General features: G+C 40.4%; 1 protein-coding gene across 1 annotated transcript in view; it reads left to right on the top strand.

Annotated features, from left to right (window-relative positions):
- The window catches only part of PTGER3 (prostaglandin E receptor 3), a 116,756-nt gene that overhangs the window by 7,628 nt on the left and 87,318 nt on the right, over window positions 1–21,810 (top strand). The window contains exons 3-4 of the mRNA XM_049875551.1: window positions 14,811–15,048; window positions 15,154–16,263. Of these exons, the coding sequence (XP_049731508.1) occupies window positions 14,811–15,048; window positions 15,154–16,263 (1,348 nt within the window). The remainder of the gene's footprint in view (window positions 1–14,810; window positions 15,049–15,153; window positions 16,264–21,810) is intronic.

Genomic DNA, 21,810 nt, shown 5'->3' with positions numbered 1-21,810 from the left:
CCAGTCTCAGTCAGACCATTATGTCTGGTCTTTTTACGAGAATTCGAGGTATGCATACCACTGCTCTCCTGCTCCCTCAGGGGCTGTCTGTTGTGTTCCCTGTCAGGGCAGTCATCGGTTGTAGCCAGGCACCATCTAGTTCTTCTGGTCTCAGGCTGATGTAGTCTCTGGTTTATGTGGCCCTTTCTATCTCTTGGGCTCATAATTACCTTATGTCTTTGGTGTTCTTCATTCTCTTTTGCTCCAGGTGGGTTGAGACCAATTGATGCATATGAGATGGTCACTTGCTAGAGATTAAGACCCCAGACGCCACTCTCCAAAGTGGGATGCAGAATGTTTTCTTAATAGATTTTATTATGCCAATAGACTTAGATGTCCCCCTGAAACCATGGTCCCCAAACCCATGCCCCTGCTACACTGGCCTTTTGAAGCATTCAGTTTATTCAGGCAACTTCTTTGCTTTTGGTTTAGTCCAGTTGTGCTGACCTCGCCTATATTGTGTGTTGTCTTTCCCTTAACCTAAAAGAGTTCTTATCTACTATCTAATTAGTGAAAACCACACTCCCTCCCTCCCTCCCCACTCTTGTAACCATCAAAGAATATTTTCTTCTCTGTTTAAACAGTTTTTAAGTTCCTATAATAGTGGTCTCATATAATATTTGTCCTTTTGTAACTGTCTAATTTCACTCAGCATAATGCCTTCCAGATTCCTCCATGTTATGAAATGTTTCACGGATTCATCATTGTTCTTTATCGATGCGTAGTATTCCATTGTGTGAATATACCGTAATTTATTTATCCATTCATCCGTTGATGGGCACCTTGGTTGCTTCCATCCTTTTGCTATTGTAAACAGTGCTGCAGTGAACATGGGTGTGCATATATCTGTTTGTGTAAAAGCTCTTATTTCTCTAAGATATATTCCAAGGAGTGGGATTGCTGGATCATATGGTAGTTCTATTTCTAGCTTTTTAAGGAAGCACCAAATCGATTTCCAAAGTGGTTGTACCATTTTGCATTCCCACCAGCAGTGTATAAGTGTTCCAGTCTCTCCACAACCTCTCCAACATTTATTATTTTGTGTTTTTTAGATTAATGCGAGACTTGTTGGAGTGAGGTGGAATCTCATTGTAATTTTGATTTGCATTTCTCTAATGGCTAATGACCATGAGCATTTCCTCATGTATCTGTTAAAAAAAAAGAGCTACCTGAATTTCTTCTTTAGTGAAATGCCTGTTCATATCCTTTGCCCATTTTTTAATTGGGTTAGTTGTCTTTTTGTTGTTGAGTTTTTGCAGTATCATGTAGATTTTAGAGATCAGACGCTGATCAGAAATATCATACCTAAAAACTTTTTCCCAGTCTGTAGGTAATCTTAGTGGTCAAGTACTATGGCTGCTAACCAAAGGGTCGGCAGTTCGAATCCGCCAGGTGCTCCTTGGAAACTCTACAGGGCAGTTCTACTCGGTCCTATAGAGTCACTATGTGTTGGAATCTACTTGACGGCACTGGGTTTGTGTTTGGTGGGTAATCTTCTTACTCTTTTGGTGAACTCTTTGGATGAGCATAGGTGTTTGATTTTTAGGAGCTCCCAGTTATCTAGTTTCTCTTCTGCATTGTTAATAATATTTTGTATATTGGTTATGCCATGTATTAGGGCTCCTAGCATTGTTCCTATTTTTTCTTCCGTGATCTTTATCATTTCAGATTTTATATTTAGGTCTTTGATCCATTTTAAGTTCGTTTTTTGCATGGTGTGAGGTATGGGTCTTCTTTCATTTTTTTGCAGATGGATATCCAGTTATGCCAGCACCGTTTGTTAAACAGACTATCTTTTCCCCATTTAACTGAGTTTGGGCTTTGTCAAATATCAGCTGCTCATATGTGGCTGGATTTACGTCTGGATTCTCAATTCTGTTCCATTGGTCTGTGTATATGTTGCTGTACCAGTACCAGGCTGTTTTGACTACTGTGGTGGTATAATAGATCCTAAAATCAGGTAGAGTGAGGCCTGCCACTTTGTTCTTCTTTTTCTGTAATGCTTTACTTATCCCGGGCCTCTTTCCCTTTCATATGTAGTTGGTGATTTCTTTCTCCATCTCGTTAAAAAATATCATTGGAATTTGGATCGGAATTGCATTGTATCTTTAGATTGTTTGATAGAATAGACACTTTTACAAAGCTAAATCTTCCTATTCATGAGCAAGGTATGTTTTTCCACTTATGTAGTTCTCTTTTGGTTTCTTGCAGTAGCGTCTTGCAGTTTTCTTTGATGAGTAGGATCGTTCATCTCCTTTGTGGTTACCTTAATATTTACCCCTATTTTTCTAAGTTTAAACATAACTTTTATTTTTTTATATTGCCTTGTCTTCCTCTCCATATGAAAGATCTATGACTACGTTTCTTAGTCCCTCTTGATTGTTTTAATGTTGTCTTCTTTTACATAACTACATCACTGTTTCCCTGTCTTGAGCATTTTTTTAATCTTGATTTATTTTTGTGATTTCCCTATCTGGCTTGACATCTGATCGCTCTGTCCAGTGCTCTGATTTTGGGTTGATATCTGATGTTGTTGATTTTCTAAACAGAGAACTCCCTTTAGTATTTCTTGTAGTTTTGGTATTGTTTTTACAAATTCCCTAAACTTCTGTTTATCTGGAAATGTCCTCATTTCACCTTCATATTTAAGAGACAGTTTTGCTGGATATATGATTCTTGGCTGGCAATTTTTTTCCTTCAATGCTTTATGTAAATCATCCCATTGCCTTCTTACTTGCATGGTTTCTGCCGAGCACTCCGAGCTTATTCTTATTGACTCTCCTTTGTAAGTGACTTTTCGTTTATCCCTAGCTGCTCTTAAAATTCTCTATCTTTGGTTTTGGCAAGTTTGATTATAATATGTCTTGGTGAGTTTCTTTTAACATCTACCTTATGTGGAGTTCGATGAGCATCTTGGATGGATATCTTCTCATCTTTCATGATGTCAAGGAAGTTTTCTGCCAACAAATCTTCAAAAATTCTCTCTGTATTTCCTGTTATCCCTACCTGTTCTGGTACTCCAATCACTCATAGGTTATTTCTCTTGATACAGTCCCTCATGATTCTTTGGGTTTCTTCATTTTTTCAAATTCTTTTATCTGTTTTCTTCAAAGATATTGGTGCCAAGTGCTTTATCTTCAAGTTCACAAATTCTGCCTTCCACTTGCTCAATTCTTATCCTCTGACTTTCTATTGAGTTGTCTAATTCTGTAATTTTATTGTTAATCTTCTGAATTTCTGATTGCCGTCTCTCTATGGATTCTTGCAGCTTATTGAATTTTTCATCATGTTCTTGAATAACTTTTTAATGTCTTCAAGTACTTTGTGTGTTCCTTGGCTTGTTCTGCGTATTGCCTGATCTCCTCCCTAATATTGTTCCTGATACCTTGAAAAGTTCTGTATATTAATGTTTTGTATTCTGCATTTGGTAATTCCAGGAAGGCACCTTCATCAAGAAGATCCCTTGGTTCTTTATTTTGAGAGCTTGTTGAAGCCATGACGGTCTGCTTCTTTATGTGACTTGATACTGACTGTTGTCTCTGAGCCATCTATAAGTTATTGTATTAGTTTATTTTATGTTTGCTTATTGTATCCTAGCTTCTTGCTTTGTTTTGTTTTGATAGGCCCAAATGGGTTGCTTGAGTGCATAAGCTTGATTATTTTTGTCTTTGAAGCTCTAACGTCCTATCATTAGGTGGCTAGAGCTGTTATCAGGTATATGAGCCTAGGAGTCCATTCACTTTTCTTGTATGGATTCAGCTCAGGTATCCAGGTAGTTGGTCATCAAGTGTGTGGTACAGGCTCTGTCCTACAGTCTTAAAGGGGCAGGGGTGATTGGTGTAGGTACCCGTATCTGGTTGCAGCAGGAGGTCATGCTCTGAACAAGGCAGGGGGCTGACAACCATCCCCCATGCGTCTGTGAGGAAAGCGCATCCCTGTTCCCTAGGGTGCACACGTGGGTGGGTTCTGCAGATGGACCGTGGGTACCTAATGCTTTTGGTGGTAAGGACTGGGAGGTACCAGTTATCCTTGGACCCCTGTCTTGGTGGCTGGGTGACCTGAGTGGAGCTACCAGTTCTTAGGCCCCTGATGTGGGTAGGTGAGGACCCTGTTTAATAGGCAAAGTGGTGTCAAACATCAAACACTCACCTCTCCACCGCACAGCTGAAACAGTTGCAGCCTTCCAACAAGGGCCTATTCTCCTGACATAAGCCCACACAGGTCCATGCAGGGGGGAATAGTATTCAAAGTCCATGGACCGTTTATGTTAGGACAGGAGCCTCTTCTGTCCTGAGCTCCTCAGGTTAGTGGATCTGGCAGATTATTGTTTCCCCCAATTATGAATTTATTCCTTTTCCAAGGCTTGGAAAATGGCTAAGAGTGCTCAGCAGGACCTATCTCAGTCCCGGGGAAATCAACAGCCACTGAAGCAGGCTTGGGGGCTGGGGGTGCAGTAAAATACATGCAAGTACTTGGCTTTTGCCGAGACAGCCATTCTGTGGTTCCAGAGGTGTGAGTAGGCTGTGTGGCTGGCTATTTCTCCCTGAGGAAACTGCGGCCTACTGCTACCACCAGCCCACCCCATCACTCCCAGGAATGGTGCCTGAAGGTTCCTGGTGATTCAGGCCTGGCAACTCCTTTCCCCTTCTGAACTGTCTCTCCCTCCCCCTGCTGCTCAATCCATTTTCTTACTTTGCCTTTGATGTTCAGGGCTCCCAGCTTGTCATAAATATAATCGTTTCACTTGTTTTTTCGGGTCTTTATTGTAAGATGGATCACTGGAAGTGTCTGACTACTCTGCCATCTCAGCCCTGCTTCTGATAGCTTCTTGTTGAGGCTCCTTTTGCTGTTCTTTTTCCATATTGTTGAGAGTTTCCCTCTGAGAACTGCTTTTGCTGTGTCCCGAAGGTTTTGATATGTTGTGTTTTCATTTTAATTTGATTCTAAGAATTTTTAAATTTCACTGTTGGTTTCTTCTATGGCCCAATAGTTTATTTTTAGCATTGTATTATTTAGTCTCCACGTATTTTTTTTTCCCCTTATTTTTCCCATTGTTGATTTCTAGCTTCATACTGTTATGGTCCAAGAAGATGCTTTGTATGATTTCAGCCTTTTTAAGTTTATTGAGACTTATTTTGTATTCTAGCATATGGTCTATTCTAGAAAATTATCCAGGTGAGATGGAGAAAAGTGTGTATTGTCCTGATGATGGTTGGAGTGTTCCATATATATGTCTGTTAGGCCAAATTGGCTTATAGTTTTATTTAAGATATCAGTGTCTTTAGTGATCTTCTTTTTAGTTATTCTGTCTAGAATTGAAAGTGATGTGTTGGAAGTTCTCAACTATTATTGTGGAGTTATGTATTTCTCCTTTCATATTAGTCAGTATTCTTTTCATGTATTTGGGTGTGTTGCTATTAGTTGCATATATATGTATTATTGTTATGACTTCTTGCTGGATTGACCCTTTTGTTATTATGTAATGACCTTTATCTCTTGTAATAGATTTCAATTTAAAGTCTATTTTATCTGATACCAGTATGGCTACCCCTGCTCTTTTTTGTTTACTAGTTGCATGGTATTTTTTTTTTCATCCTTTTGTTTTCAATCTTTTTGTATCCTTATGTCTAAGGTATGAAGGTATGTTTCTTGTAGACAGCAAAAGGATGGATTTTTTTTTTTTTTTTAATCTGTTCTGTTATTAACTACCTTTTGTATGGGGAGTTCAGACTATTTACATTTAAGTTTATTACTGGAAATGAAGTGTCTGCTTTACTCATTTTGCTATTTGGTTTTTTGGTATTTCATATCCTCTTCATTTTTTATTCTCATTATTCTGTTATTATTTGGTTTTGGCTGCTTTCTTGTGATGAGCCTTTTTGATTTCTTCCTTTTCTTCTGTGTATTTTTTCTTAGTGATTACTACACATATTCCATTACACAACTTGCAATTATGACAACACTTAACATAGAACAACAGATGATATATGACAGTAATATATTAAATCTGTTCCTGAATTGCTTCTCCCTCCCCCATTTTTATTGATGTGTTTCCATTAACTTCATTGTATATCCTATATCCAATAGGTTTACTTTGTACTTATTTCTTGCTAACTTGATGTTGTGTTGCCTGCAGGATTAAATTATTGAGTTTATTCCCTGACACATTTTGTGGTTTTTTTTAATGATATACTTTGTCCTTATGATTGCCTGTGTTGTTGCATTTTTTTTTTGTTTTTGTTTTGTCTTTTTTTTTTTTTGAGATCTTTCTTCTTATTTTCACCCTGTGTGGATTGAGTATTTGTTAAATGTTCTTGTGTTTCCATTTGGAGAACTCCCTTGAGTAATACTTGCAGAGCTGGTCTGGTAGTGGCAAATTCCCAGAGCTTCTGTTTATTTGAGAATGTCTTGATTTCCCCCTTGTTTTCAAATGTCAGTGTTGTTGGGTAAAGGGTTCTTGGTTGGCAATTGTTTTCATTCAATATTTTATATATGTCACTCTGTTGTCTTCTGGCCTCTAGAGTTTCTGAGAAGAAATCTGCACTGGTTCTTATGAAGGACCCTTGGTATGTTATACTGTGTTTTTCTCGTGCTGCTTTCAAAATTCTCTCCTTGTCTTTGGTTTTGAGGAATTTTATTAGGATGTGACACAGGGTTCATTTTTTTTGTGTTTATTGTAATTGAGGTTCATGTAGCTTCCTGTATTTGCAAACTTGGTTTGCTAGCAGCTTACCTGTGGTCTTGTCTGTTGATCTTGGGATTCACCAATCTTCACACACTGTGAGCAAGAGCCCTGCTCTATGACCTGCTGATCTTGGGTTTGCCTGCCCCAGCAGCTACATGAATCAGGAGAAGCCTCTATTGTGACCCATGGACTTGGGATATTCAAGCCTCTACAACTGCATGAGCCATTGCCTTGATATAAATCTCTTTCTATATATTCTATATATATTTATGCGCTTTACTGGTTTTGCTTCTGTAGAGAACCCAGACAGTGATTAAGTCTCTGTGTGTTCATTCTAACTGGTTCTCATTGAGGAGGCTGACTTTGCTAGTGTGATAGTTTTATGTCTTTTGAGGTTTTGGCTGTGGCCCTGAGCATACCCACGGATTTGGTTCCCTTTTCCAACCTGAGTCTGGATGTTTATGGCTCTACAGTTCAATGCACATGTGGGGGGGGGGGTTCTGCTGGCTTCGAATGCTGACATAAGCAGTAGAGCTCAACTTTCCCCAGACGAAGGTGGGGAGCATTTTGTATCTTTCCCTCAAGCATCTCTGTACGAGCTCTCCCATGCTGTCTCAGAAGGAAGTTAGTTGTTTGCCTCTGTGTTGTCTGTCAGATGTATTTATCTCACCTTGGATGAAGGCTGAATTGTGCATACTTCCAGTATTCTAGGTTCTAGAACCTGTCTGCCTCACGACTTGGTGAGATTCAACAGCACTTACTCACAGTTTTTGTCTCCCTTTGTTCATATCCAAGTGGATGGGCTGTGAATTTCCACAGCTTATCTGCATTGCCTTAAAAGTTGGGTACAACTTACTTAGTTTAACTCCCATCCTATGTTCTTTGTTCAGGGAGTTGCTCATCCCCATCCTAAAATGGCTGCGACGAGCTGAGTCTTCTAAGTGCTGGTGGCAGGTATCTCATAGCTTCTGTGCTGCTCCCCCTCTCATCTCCCCTGTTTCTGGACTCATGTTGACTCTCCAACACCCCAGCTGCTGTCTGGAGTTCTGAGATCTCAATCTGTGCTTGTTTTTATTTGTTGTTCTGTGAGTTAGTTGCTGGGAGATAAATGGGAGTGGCCACTTACACTGTCATCTTGCAATGCCCTCTATTCACTTAAAATTGCTAATTGTATTTTATGTGAATTATTCCTCGATAAGATTTAAGGAGTATATTTTGAATGAATGATAATGAAAATATGATTTATCAAAACTGATGTGTAAGAATGACAGCAGACTTTTTGTCAAAAACAATGTAAGCCAGATGACTGGTGTAACATAATGGAAAAAAAAAAAACCATCAGCCTATAATTCTACACTCAGTTAAAATATATTTCTAAAAATAGGTGAAATATAGACCTTTTCATCTATGCCAAATCTGAAAGAATCCATTACCTGGCAGAATAAAAGTAATACCAGATGGAAATCTGGATCTATACAAGTAATGAAGCGCATAAGAAATGCTAATAACCACATAGATAAATATACTTTATTACTATTTAAATCTCTTTAAAATTAACTGTTTAAAGCAAATATAATACTGTGCAACATCTGTAGAAGTAAAACAGACAGAAACAATAGAATACAGGCCAGGAGGGGAGAAATGGAAGTATACTGTTGTACAATTCTTATATATAGTTTCGCTGATATCTTCTGAATATAGACAGATAATTTAAGACATATACTATAAATCCTACAGCAACAACTAAACATAACCAATCATGTATAAAGGGTTATACACGATAAGCCTACAAACCAAAAAGAAAGAAACCAAACCCATTGCCGTAGAGTCCATCCCAACTCATAGTGACCCTATAGGACAGACTAGAACTGCCCTATAGAGTTTCCAAGGAGCGCCTACAAGGGAGGGGAAAAATGAAATCATAAATATTCAATCCCAAAGAAGGTGGACTATATAGATTGGTGAATAACTGAGTGACTGAGTTAGAGAAAGTTCAAATAGAACCAAGACTGGGGAGGAAAATTTGAAGCTCCATTTTGAACATACAGATGTATACATGAGCTATTCAAATCGGATGACATATAGTTGGATATATGAAGCTGGATTTCAAGTCATCAGTGTATAGTAGTCCACTTTTAATTATTTATAATGTAAAATTAGTTCCATAAATATACTCACCAATAGGTACCTGGGTGTTATTGCACAACAGTTTCTTATAGAAAAAAAATTAGAAATAACCCAAACATTCAGAAAGGATTGGTTGGATTTTTCATATTTTTAAGAAGTGAAGAATTTCTGTGCTTACTAAGAAAGATAATCACATGTTATTAAATATTAAAAAAAAGTAAGCTGCAAGTGTACTTCCAGTAATGGTGAAGGGGTGGAGAGATTGAATAGATTTGTCTGCTGTTTTTATCTAGAAGATTTGTAGTTTTAACATTTATATTTAAGTTTATGATCCATTGAGTTGATTTTTGTGTATTGTGTGAGGTAAGGTATATGTTCATTTTTATACAGATATCCAGTTGTTCCAGCACCATTTGTTGAAAAGATTTTTCTTTCTATTGAATAACTATTATCTTTGTTGAAAATCAATAAAACAAATGTATATATATGTGTGCTGTGTGTGTGTATATATTCTGTTCCATTGATTTATATGTCTGTGTCAACACCACATCTCCTCTTCCTCACAGATAAACCAAAAAAAAAAAAAACTGAAACCCATTGCCATTGAGTTCATTTTGGCTTATAGGTACCCTATAGGACAGAGTAGAATTGCCTGGTGGATTTGAACTGCTGATCTTTTTGTTAGCAGCTGTAGCTTTTAACCACTATGCCACCAGGGTTTGCAACCTGTGGATTCCAACTCACAGTGACCCTATAAGACAGAGTAGAATGGACCCATAGGGTTTTCAAGGAGTGGTTGCTGGATTTGATCTGCTGAACCTTTGGTTAGCAGCCATAGCTCACTGTATTTCTTAACCACTGTGCCACCAGGGCTCCTTATACTTAATTAAAAATTTTAAAACAGTGATTATTCACTGGAAAGCATCTAAAAACACAGATATTGGAGAAGAGATTAATCTAAAAAAAAACTGCAACTGAAAGGGGTAAGAATTAAGAATTAGTGGTCTGTGAATTGAAAGTGCTGCCCAATGCTTCATGACTGTGGCTGTTGTGAACAGTGGTGGAAAAATTGCAATCTTACTGGCTAAAAGTGCTAGAGATTGAAGTTCAAGAGTGGAAAAGCCAGTACAGATTTAAAAAGGAAACCCTGGCAGTGAGAGAAGGACAGATGTAAAGAGATAGAACATCTGACCAAATCCACAAGTGACAGACAAACTATGTATGAGTGAGGGAAATCCTGCAAAGCCTGGCAAAAAAGTAGGTAGAGACCAGAGAGGAATCTAGTCTTGAAAGGTAGAATTATGTAATAGTATATTCATGGCTTTAACGCTTTTTTTCACTGAGTGCATTCTCCAACCTTGTGCACCTAGGGTGGTGAAAGCTGAAACTTTACAAACTTGAAATGTCAGTGCATGGCCCAGAGCTGACAGAGCAGTTGGAAATTAAAGGATAATTCCTAGAATCAAGGAAACCACAGAAAGGATGAGGCCCATGCCTGACTGACCACCAAACTACACAGGGGGATATATCCACAGAGAAGCAGGCTAACAAAGCAGCAGTGGAAAACTGAAACGAGAACTAAGTACTAGAAGCTGCGTATCACAGGAAAGGCAATGTTGGCAGTTTGAATTCAGGCAAGTTAACTGCCTAACAACAGAAAATTAATAATGTGCAGAAGAATACAACGGAATTCAGAGTCACTACGATGTATTAACTACAATATGCATTTCTGAATTAAAAATTCTAGACATGTAAAGAAACATGTAGAAATGGGAGAAGAAAATGCAGTAAATAGAAAGAAACTTTAAATGTACCCAGATGTTTCATTTAACAAAGATTTAGAAACAACTCTTATTTGATTGGTAATTACATTGTTTGAATGTTAAATGTATCTTGCATTCCTGAGATAAACCCCATTTGATCCTGAAAAAACTATAATTTTTTCCAGTTTTTCATGAAAACTGCACATAATTTTTTTTAAATGTGTGTCTATGTAAGATTCTACCTACATTGCAAATCATTCGAAGACAAGAATGGGTACACACTGTTCTTTGTTTCTTACGCCATTGAGATCAGTGTTATTTCTTCTATTACTTGAGGTAAAACATCAAGGGCTTTGCACTGAAATATAAACTCTATTAATGCAGAGGCTTGTGTGTGTTGGTTTTATATCTCTAATGACTGGAAAAGTGTCCGATATAGAGTAGGTGCTCAATAAATATTGAGTGAATGAAAAAATATACAGAAAGTAGCAGTTGGCTTCATGGAGAAAGAACTGCTGACATATTCCATCCAGAATGAGGTAATCAAGAACCTGATTATATGAAACTAGTTATTAATCTTATTTTTATATCCATGTCTATTTTAAGATCTCTTAATAGAAATTCAAAGTCCTCGGGCAGCACAATGACTAAGCACTCAACTACTAGTTGAAAGGTTGGCTGTTCAAACCCCACCCAGAGGTGCTTCAGGAGACAGGCCTGACATTCTGCCTCTGAAAGGTCATGGCCTTGAAAACCCTATGGAGCAGTTCTACTCTGCACACATGTAGTCACCATGAGTCAGAATTGAGTCCATGGGAACTAACAACAACAACAACAAATTCAATAGAAGTAAATAACAAAGTACATTCATCAGCACTAACTATTGATACATGTTGTGAGTTTTAAAATATGATACAGGAGGAGTGCAGTTAAATAATTTGTGGAGTGAAGTCATTTCTAAGTCAAAATTTCAGTTAAAATATAGAATGGGTGAATATGTACTTTTATATTTTGGAGAGTATTTGAACATGTTTATGTGTAGTCTTTCAATGATCTGACTCTAAAACTACATTAAAGAGCATTTCTAAATGCATTGATTAGGAAACCTCTGATTTCTTTCTTAGATATCTGCTCATCAATACATAACATGGTCATTTTGTTTTCCATTGAGTGCACAAACTGTCATCTCTGCTTTAACTCGCAGTGGAGAGTTAAAGTTTTAGAGTCAGATCACTGAAAGATTGCACATGAACCTGTTCAAATATACTCTCTAAAATATAGAAGTACATATTAACCATGGTGGTGTGGTGGTTAAGAGTTATGGCTGCTAACCAAAAGGTTGGCAGTTCCAATTCACCAGTCCGCTCTTTGGAAACTCTATGAGGCAGTTCTACTCTGTCCTATAGGGTCGCTGTGAGTCAGAATTGACTGACTCGAAGGCAGTGGGTTCGGGTTTTTGTTTTCTTTAATGAAGAATACAGCCTGCTATTAGCCTTTAGGCCACTGGAGGGTGCTGTTGTTTCAGATTAACACAGTTCAGACACTTGTAGGAATTCCCTCACTAAAAAGTGCCTACCAGAATTCAGCTGCCAGCTTCCTTCACAGTGTGTGACTCCTTAGATCCCCAAAGTCACTTGTTCGCAAGGCGAGTAGCCATGAAACAGGATAGAATGAAGCAAAATGCTGAAAGGAGAGAAGTGTTTCACAAAAGATCTGAAATAGAGGTGAAAAAAAGAGGCTAACATTAATTCTTTGCTAATACATGTCCTGATGCTCGTCGCCCTTATGAAGTCACATTGACTATGGCATGAACTGCAATCAGAGAAGTAAAAGTTTCAAAAAAGTCAAATATTTGTAAATAAAAATAACTTTTGATGTAACTGGAGGGAGATCAGCTTTGCTTTTTTTGCTATGTGAGTCATGAAACTGTCTTAAATTTTTAAACTAAAAGATACCATTGCACTAATAAAACAAAACACAACCAGTTGCTACTGAGCTGATTGTGACTCATGGCAACCCCATATGTTGCTGATTAGAACGGCTCTTCATAGGGTTTTCATGACTGGGGACTTTTGGGAACAGATTGCCAGGCCTTTCTTTCAAGATGCCTCTGATTTCAAACCACCAACCGTTAGTAGTCATGGACTTAACCCTTTACACCACCCAGGGACTCCTATTATTGCACTAGAATTCAGTTGCTGAGTAATTAAATTGGTATGTACTTTAATCCAAATGCTTTGGATAAAGCTATATCTGAGAATAACACTAAATATTATTTTACTTGTCAAATCACTCTATTACAGAAAAGAAATTTCCCAAATATGGAATTGAAATTAATTCCAACTAATAAGACATAAGTTTAGGAGTAAATTTAAAAAGCAGTCCACTTCATTATTCCTTCCTAGCTGCTGTTCTTATTATAAACATAACATTTTAATAAAGACATAAAATTCAAAAGTGCAAAGATTTTATCTAATGACAACAAAAACAAAATGAAATTAGTGTTGCGATTTATGCATGTTGTTAAAATTGAGTTTATATTTTTTGCTTTTTATCCTTAAAAACTATATAACCACTCCTTGCTGTAGGGTCAATGCTGACTCATGACAATTTCGTGGGTCAGAGCAGAACTGACCATAGGATTTTTAATGGTTGATTTTTCAGAAGTATATCACCAGGCCTTTCTTCCTAGGTGCCTCTGGGTGGACTCCAACTGCCAACCTTTTACTTAGCAGCTGAATGCCTTGATCATTTGCACCACCCAGAGACATCAAAAACTATATAGCCCTATAATATCATGATATTTTTGAAGCTCAGATAACATAAAACAATGGCATAGAAACAAAGAATGCAGGGAGACATATTCTGTTATGCCCCACCACTCATTTACACACAAGTAGGGTATCAACTAAGCTAGGAAAGGAAAACAAACTGACTGGGCTTGCTCTGACAGTCAATCTGAGGTCTGGATAATGTAATAGAGCTATGTGATTAGGTCTAATTTCTTAAATATGAGGAAAAATGAAGTTTGTATTTTAAAAGTATTTTCATTTCCTGGGCAAAACAAAGAGACTATGAATAAGCCTTCCCTAGACGGCACTGGGTTTAGTGGGTAGATTTGGGAACAACTGACCTCATCATTAGTTTTCACCTGCTGAGAGTAGTTATGGTATTCACGGAATGAACACTGCACTTCAGGTAAGAGGATGGGGACTGGAGAATTGCTGGGCACATCCCTTAACTTCATGGAACCTCAGTTTAAAGCAATAATAACAATTATAGTATAGTGAAACTTGTAAGAGAATGAATTTGAAGGGACTGCCTTATTTTCCAGGTCTCAAAAGCTTTCTGCCTTTGACAGGGTGCATCTTACCACTTTTCTGTCACTATTAGTGGAAAATACTTGAGTTTTCCTTCTCTGACAGGTTTCTGGCTGACACAGGTTCTGGCTTTTGCAGCTTTTAATGTAGTAACAGTACCTTGCAATAACAGCAGTACCTTGCAGAGTCTCTGTGATAAAAGAAAATGTTTGTGAAAACACTTATAAAATATTGACTTAATAAAGATGTCATAGGCAGTTATGCTCATTTTTACTGTTGTTGTGTACCATCCAATTTCAAGGACAAAGTTTCCACATGGTTTAAGGCATTCAGAACACCTAAAATGCAAATAGTTGCTAGTCCTAACTTATGAGAATGAGCCAAGGGGGAGAAGGACAGTTGGAGGCTTTGTAAGAGAATACCTCCCTCTTCCTCTAGTTCCGGTGGGCTGGCAAGAGTCGACTTCACTACCTCAGATTTGCAAGTGGCTGCCACCTGCCTTGAGCCAATTTTGCTCTAGGTGACTTCCCCCCCCCCCTTGGGACGTGGTAGATTAGGTGGGGGGTGGTAGTTAGGATTTCCTTGTCTTTGAATTTGACAATCCTGGTTTTATTGCTTTGTGCCTGTTTTCCTCTGCCTATTTTCTTACGTTGTGAGGCATTGTCTTACAGGTATAGAAACTATATGGAAAGGAATATCTTATAGTTTCTGTGCGCCTTCGGGGGCAGGGCACCTTGCTGGTGATTCTTCCAGAGTTCCTCCCAAAGTGGTAAGGAAGAAAAGTTCATGCAGTCTGCGCAAGGACAGGTGATTTACACTTTCCAGAGTAACAAAGACTTTAGGAGGATAATTCGATCCCTGCATAAGCGTCTGTAGATGGAGGAGGAAGGCGAGCAATCAAGTCCTCCTTGGCAGCTCGCCTGGGGTGAGAAGACCAGTGAGACATCTCAGCCTCCCGCTGCCCACGGACGCTCCTCTGCGGGAGAAGAGGAGCGAATCCCAAGGCCTGGGAGGCGCCAAGCAGGGCATGGAGAGAGCTCGCGTCCCGTCGGCCAGGAACAGGGGCGATAGGAGAGAAGTCTTCCTGGGGGTTTCTCCAGCCAAGGTGGCCGGGGTAGAGGGCACGCAGCAGCCAAGTGGCGCATTCCGTTGCTTCTCCGCCCTCCTCCCACGGCACTTTCCACAGTCACGGGCGCCCCGCCCCCCCTCGGCCATATAGAGGGCGGGGGCACCTCGGCGCGGCTCCGCGCGACAGGCTCCCAGGAGTGAACTGGCGCTGCTTGCGCTGCCTGACAGCCCTGGCGCCGCCGCGGCCAAAGTAGCGGAGCGAAGCGGCGGCTGCGCCCCGCACCATGGAGGGCAGGCCAGCCCGAGCCCGAGCCCGAACCCGAGCCCGAGGCCGAGTCGTCGCCGACCTCTGCCAACTCCCGCTGCTGCTCTCTGGGAGTCGTCTTCCCCTCACCTCGAAGCCAACATGAAGGAGACAAGGGTCTGCACCGGTCTCAATCCTTCCTATCCCAGCATGTGGGCGCCGGGCAACCTCACGAGTTCCACGGGGCTCCGAGAAGGGTGCGGCTCCGTGTCGGTGGCCTTCCCGATCACCATGTTGATCACTGGCTTCGTGGGCAACGCACTGGCCATGCTGCTCGTGTCTCGGAGCTACCCGCGCCGCGAGAGCAAGCGCAAAAAGTCCTTCCTGCTGTGCATCGGCTGGTTGGCGCTCACCGACCTGGTCGGACAGCTGCTCACCACCCCAGTGGTGATCGTCGTGTACCTGTCCAAGCAGCGCTGGGAGCAGCTCGACCCGTCGGGGCGGCTATGCACTTTCTTCGGTCTGACCATGACTGTCTTCGGGCTCTCTTCGCTTTTCATCGCCAGCGCCATGGCCGTCGAAAGGGCGCTGGCCATCCGGGCGCCGCACTGGTACGCGAGCCACATGAAGACGCGCGCCACCCGCGCGGTGCTGCTCGGTGTGTGGCTGGCGGTGCTCACCTTCGCCCTGCTGCCTGTGCTGGGCGTGGGCCAGTACACCGTCCAGTGGCCCGGGACGTGGTGCTTCATCAGCACCGGGGGAGGGGGCAACGGGACTAGCTCCCGGGACAACTGGGGCAACCTTTTCTTTGCCTCTACCTTTGCCTTCCTGGGGCTCGCAGCGCTGGCCATCACCTTCGCCTGCAACCTGGCCACTATTAAGGCCCTGGTGTCTCGCTGCCGCGCCAAGGCCATGGCGTCGCAATCCAGCGCCCAGTGGGGCCGGATCACGACCGAAACGGCCATCCAGCTCATGGGGATCATGTGCGTGTTGTCAGTCTGCTGGTCACCGCTGCTGGTAGGTACTTCAAGGGGACTGGGAGGTTGGCGTAGGCGAGCGCGCCGATAGGAAATGGAGACTTTTCCAAGTGGCGGCACCTGCAGGGGTGTATTTACAACCGTGGAGCGTTGGAGAGTTATGTTGGGACCTAACAGCCCAGTTGCTTCAAAGGTGAACTCCTCACTTTCCGAGTACTTTCTATGTGCTAGATATCGCATTAGGCACGTGTTATGCAAACATGGAAACCACAGGGCTGTTGTCCACCGGGCGCTCACATTCTGAGGATACCCAGGTGTTATTTAAGGGCAAGTGCAGAGATAAAGATGTGCCTTGGGTGGTCTGAGAACAGAATAGCGATGACAACTGATGCTTGATACTATGGGTTTTCTCCTTATTTCGAACCCCTCTGGCACATCGGAGTGATTTTCCAACTGTAGAAGTAAAAGTACCCTACCTGCGACCTCAGACAGACACAGCCCTCGCGCAGCTTCTGAGCGATTGCGCGCTCCCCCTGCGCCGGCAGCGCTAACCTGCTTTCTGTACTCATTCTTGACGGGAAGCAGAAGGGAGGACGCCCCTGCAGCCATCCTCAGCCTCCCGTCCCCCCATCGCCGTCCGTGCTTTACCCTCTGTGAAGTGCTTGAACCTGAGTGTCAATGGGATCGGATAACTAACTCCTTGTGGTCAGCGCTTGCTTCCTCTTATTGTAGTCAAGGATCTGGGCTGGGTCACAGGTAGTCCTGGGATAGGAGGTAGGGGTCTATGCATTCCTCAGCTCCCCACTCCAGCTCACCTCTGGGGAGCAAGTGGTGTTTCCACGAGCATCTTGTCCTTGCCCAAACACCTGCTTTTATACGTGTTTTCAAAGTTTTTCCTCTGTGGTGCTTTTAGGCAGAGATTTCTGTGGTAAGTTGTTAGGCGCCGTTGAGTCGCTTTCAACTCATAGCGACCCTATAGAACGGAGTAGAACTACCCATAGGGTTTCCATGGAGTGGCTGGTGGATTCGAACTGCTGACCTTTTGGTTAGCAGCTGTAACTCTTAGCCACTTCGCTACTTTACTAATTCCTGAAGAATGAATGCCTATTTATGTCCCAGCCTGCCTTAATAGGAGGCATTGCAGAAGGAGTGACTAGTCACTGTCGCATAGTTATAACTGATTATAATTGGACCTGGAAATACATTAGACACTTGTGGAAAACCTCTGAAACCCATGATACAGTTCTCAGAACCAACCCACGTATAGTTTTTAAATCCCTTGTATTTTGAAATAGAAATGTAGTTTCTCCCTCCCCCCACGCCCCATTTGACAAAACAGTGGAGAATACCTCTGTTTAACCAGTGTGGTACATTTGTAGCATAAGCTTTGGCTCCAAGTCAGTGACGTGTGGTGACAAGAAGAGTTACATTGGGACCAGACAGCCCAGCAAGTGGCTCTGTAGTCATAGTCCTGTGTTCCAGGAGCTAGAACTCAGGCTGATGTCATCACATGGCTTATCAAAAACAGCACCAAGTTTAGACGTTTACTTCAGTTATTGAGGAATGGGGTGTGTAGGTGGCTAAACAGTAGGAAAAAGAGTTCTAAACAGTAAACATTTTACTAAAGGGTGGTAGCACTGGTGGTGGTTCGGTGGTAGAATTCTCATCTGCCATGCAGGAGACGCTAGTTTGATCCCCAACCAATGCACCTCACACGCAGCCACCACCAGTCTGTCAGTGGAGGCCTGCGTGTTGCCAGGATGCCGAACAGGCTTCGGCGGAGTTTCCAAACAAGAGACTGAAGTAGGAAGAAGATCTGCTTCCAAAAACCAGCCAATGAAAATCCTGTGGATCGCAATGGTCGGATCTGCGACCAGTCTTGGGGGTGGCACAGCGCCAGGCAGTGTTTCCTTCAGTTGTGCATGGAGCCCTCATGAGTGGGGGTGGCTGACGACAAATAATTACAACAACAGAAGTGTAGTCATCCATGTAACCTGCAGAGACAAACTGGATTTTCCACAGCTGTCTTTTGAGTCCCATGCTTTGAGTTTCTCTACCATGCCCTAGGGGTAAAAAATACACTTAAATCATATGAATAAAATGCATACCCACACAGTCAATCAGACTTACAACTTAAAAAAAAAGAAAAAGCTAGAAAAGAAACTAGTGTGTATTTTGTTCAGAAAATTTTGATTCTGACACCATGGCATGGTAGCCTTAGGAAGAATTTAGATCCTGAGAATTGTAACTTAGAATGGCCACACTCGCTTATTTGGAACTAGTCTTACTTAATTTCAATTAATATCAACGTTCAAATAATATTTATTGTTTTGCAGCATCTCCTCAGCCACTTTATTAGTTCAATTCTCATAAAAAATTAAAATAGAAATAAATTCAACATGTAATATTGAAGAAATTCACAGTTTCCAAAACATGTACTTTTTAAACTAAAGGAAATGTTTCTATTGTCTGTTTTGTGCACCACTGAAATTAAATCTCCAGATATCTTCAGAAACATCAACAGCACAAAGCTGGAATTATTTCAGAGGAAAGAGACTGGAAAAACTCCTTTCTTACTAGATTAGGGAATTGTAAGATCAAAACTTAATCAATTGAACTTAGTGAATTGAATTTTCAATATATTAATGTTAAAGTGAAAAATCATTTTTACACTTTTTTTTTTACTGACTATAGATAAAGTATATGTTTTCTATTAGCTTTCGTTGAATTGGGCATGGGATACAAATCTAATTATCCAAATCTTTTATTTAAAAGGACATTTAGTATATCTTACCTTTGAAGACACTCATTACTGTAATAACTTTTAATTGTTACTGCCAGAAAATTTAGTAGAGCTGAAATACCATAATAAGAAAGAGTCCTGAATGTTACGAGTTGCCACCAAATAAATACTTAGAACAGAGATGTGTGGTGCAGCAAAAGCTTTTTTTCCCAAAAACTTTGCAAAATACAATATGAAATAAGAAATTAAGGGAGAATACTATGGGAAACCATGTCACCATGAGAGATGCTCCGCAGTTCTCAGTCACTGTTTCTGTGAGGCACCAAATAGCCATTCTGTTGGAATCAGCCAACTGACTCGGCAATACAATCTGTTTAAATTAGTATATTATTATTGTTTTATTTTTTTATGAAACATGCTCACCAAATATTCCAGTTATGCGTGTTTCTAGAAACAGGATTACCCCTAGGGTGTTGTTCAGATGAAGCCATGAGCACATTTTGTACCTGGCACTCCCGAAACAGGTAGAATGTGGTTAGTACTATAACCATCTTAAAATCAGTAAATCCAACCCTAGCTATCAACATTGTGAATAGGGAGGTATAAGGAGCAAGGAGTGTTTCTCATCTAAAATCTTGAAACAAGATGAAAGCAACCTTAGAAAATATTGCCTGTAATCTTGAGCCAGAAAATTACTGGCTCACTATCCACAAATGCAATCAGGGATACTTCAGTTTAAGAAGATCTTGCACATTATAGTTGTGATGTTTTTATTTTAACTTAAGGACTTGCATATATTTTGACCATTAAAATTGACCTTCAAAATGCTGTATGTGATAGATATCTGTGATAGATTGCTTTATAAAAGTAATGCTCTTGTACAGTATATGAAATAAGTCTTATTCATTTGCTAATCTTCTCTGCTAATAAATCCCTGCCATATTCAGGATATTGCTTTAGTGAAAATTATTACACATGTGAATCAGCACTATAGGGAAAGTCTTCTATAATTTATCTTTTATAAGAATTGAGATTATTCAGAATTCTTTACATTTTTGAGTTTACTATAATATTTTTTAAAATAATATTTTAGGTGATGTGGAAGGAATATTAAATAAGCTTGTTAAAAACTGGTCAAGGAGTTATAATCTCTTCAGGGAAGAAGAGAAGCAGCATTTTCACATTTATGTGAAATTAGAGAACAAAACAAGATAGGATAATGCCTTGGCTCTCAGAAAAGAGTTTATCTTAATTTGCCAGAGTAGACTTCCAGGAGGAGTCCCTGGATGGTATAAATGGTTAATACACTTGACTGCTAACCAAAAGGTCAGAGGTTTGAGTCCACCCAGAGGTGCCTCCAGAGAAAGGCCTGGAGATCTACTTCTGAAGAATCAGCCGTTGATGACCCTATGGAGCACAGTTCTACTCTGAAACACATAGGGTCACTGTGAGTCAGAATCGACACCAAACAAACAAACAAACAAAAAGGCTCCCAAGTACAGGTGGGATGGTAGAGCTAGTCCTCACTTATGGCTGAGAAGGATTGTGTGCCCAAGAACCCACTCCAATGAGAGCAAATTGTGCACACTGGAATGATGGGAAGAATGGTTTGAAAAAATTAATGAGGCCAGACTGAGGTAGCCCTGAATGACAGTATGAGGACTGTACACTTTTGACAGTGGGTGGCAGATCCTCTGTTGAGATTTTTGAATGGGGAAAAAGTTTTAAAAAGATTAGCATGGATATAGTGTGTGAATAGATTTGGGCTGGAAGACGAGAAAGTGAGATCAGTTATGACTTGCTTTTGCAGGATGGTTAGGGCTTTAGGGTAGAGACATGGGGAAGAGATGAGTCAGAGGAGAAAAGGTAGGAAACTAATGTTATTAGAAATGGGAGATTTAAGGATTGATTGAACAAGCATTTATTGAGCATCTACAATGTCCTATACACTGTGGAAAATATTTTCTCATACATTAAAATGCATCCTGTAAGATTGCCACTATTATCTACATCATTCAGATGAAGAACTCGAGTATAAAATATCTTTGAGTTTAAGGGTTTGCTTGTTTGTTTAGCTTAGCTAGAGGCCAGGAATTCAAGTCCTAACATATATATCCTCTTATCTGTAAAGTGCAGACGTTAACATTAGTAGATATTTAAGGCCTTTGCCCATTTATATTTTTCTCAGATTCTCTTATTTGGAAGAATTGGGGTTCAATTAACCAAAATGTGCAATTTGAAAGGAGGACTGTTTGAGTGGCTTTTAGACACGGTACATTTGGGATGATGGTGAATTGTTGCTGTTGTATGCAGTCGAGTTGATTCTAACTCATAGTGATCCTAAATGAGAGAGTAGAGCTGCCCCAGAGGATTTACTAGAGTGTAATCGTTATGGGCGCAGATCATCAGGTCTTTTCTTTGCAGGAACTGTGGTGAGTTCAACCCCCCTATCTTTCAGTTAGCAGCTGAATGCTTAATCATTGTGCCATCAGAGTTCCATGGGGGATTAGCTAAATTATATACCCAGAAACCTATATAACTTGAAGATGAATGAGTTAAATCAGGACTAAAAAATGCAGATTGGAGAATATTTCTATTTTTAGTTTATCAGAGAGAGCCAAGAATTAAACACTTCTTAAGCCATCATACTTGAAGAAATTCAGATGGTCTAGAGTTGTAGCATAGTTGTAATTCACTGGCCTTTCTCTTTTGAAAAAGCTGTAAAGGTCAATAACTCAATTATAAAAGTTTCCATAGGTTCAGTTTTATGGGAATGACACTCAAGAATATGTACTACAATCATCTGTAACAGATTTTTATTAGTCTTGGGGTGTTGAGGGGTGG

The sequence above is a fragment of the Elephas maximus genome, chromosome 3 (genome assembly GCF_024166365.1).
Source record: "Elephas maximus indicus isolate mEleMax1 chromosome 3, mEleMax1 primary haplotype, whole genome shotgun sequence".
In the NCBI taxonomy this organism is placed as follows: domain Eukaryota; kingdom Metazoa; phylum Chordata; class Mammalia; order Proboscidea; family Elephantidae; genus Elephas; species Elephas maximus.
The sequence above is the reverse complement of the archived record's forward strand: the minus strand, read 5'-3'. Positions and strand labels throughout refer to the sequence as shown.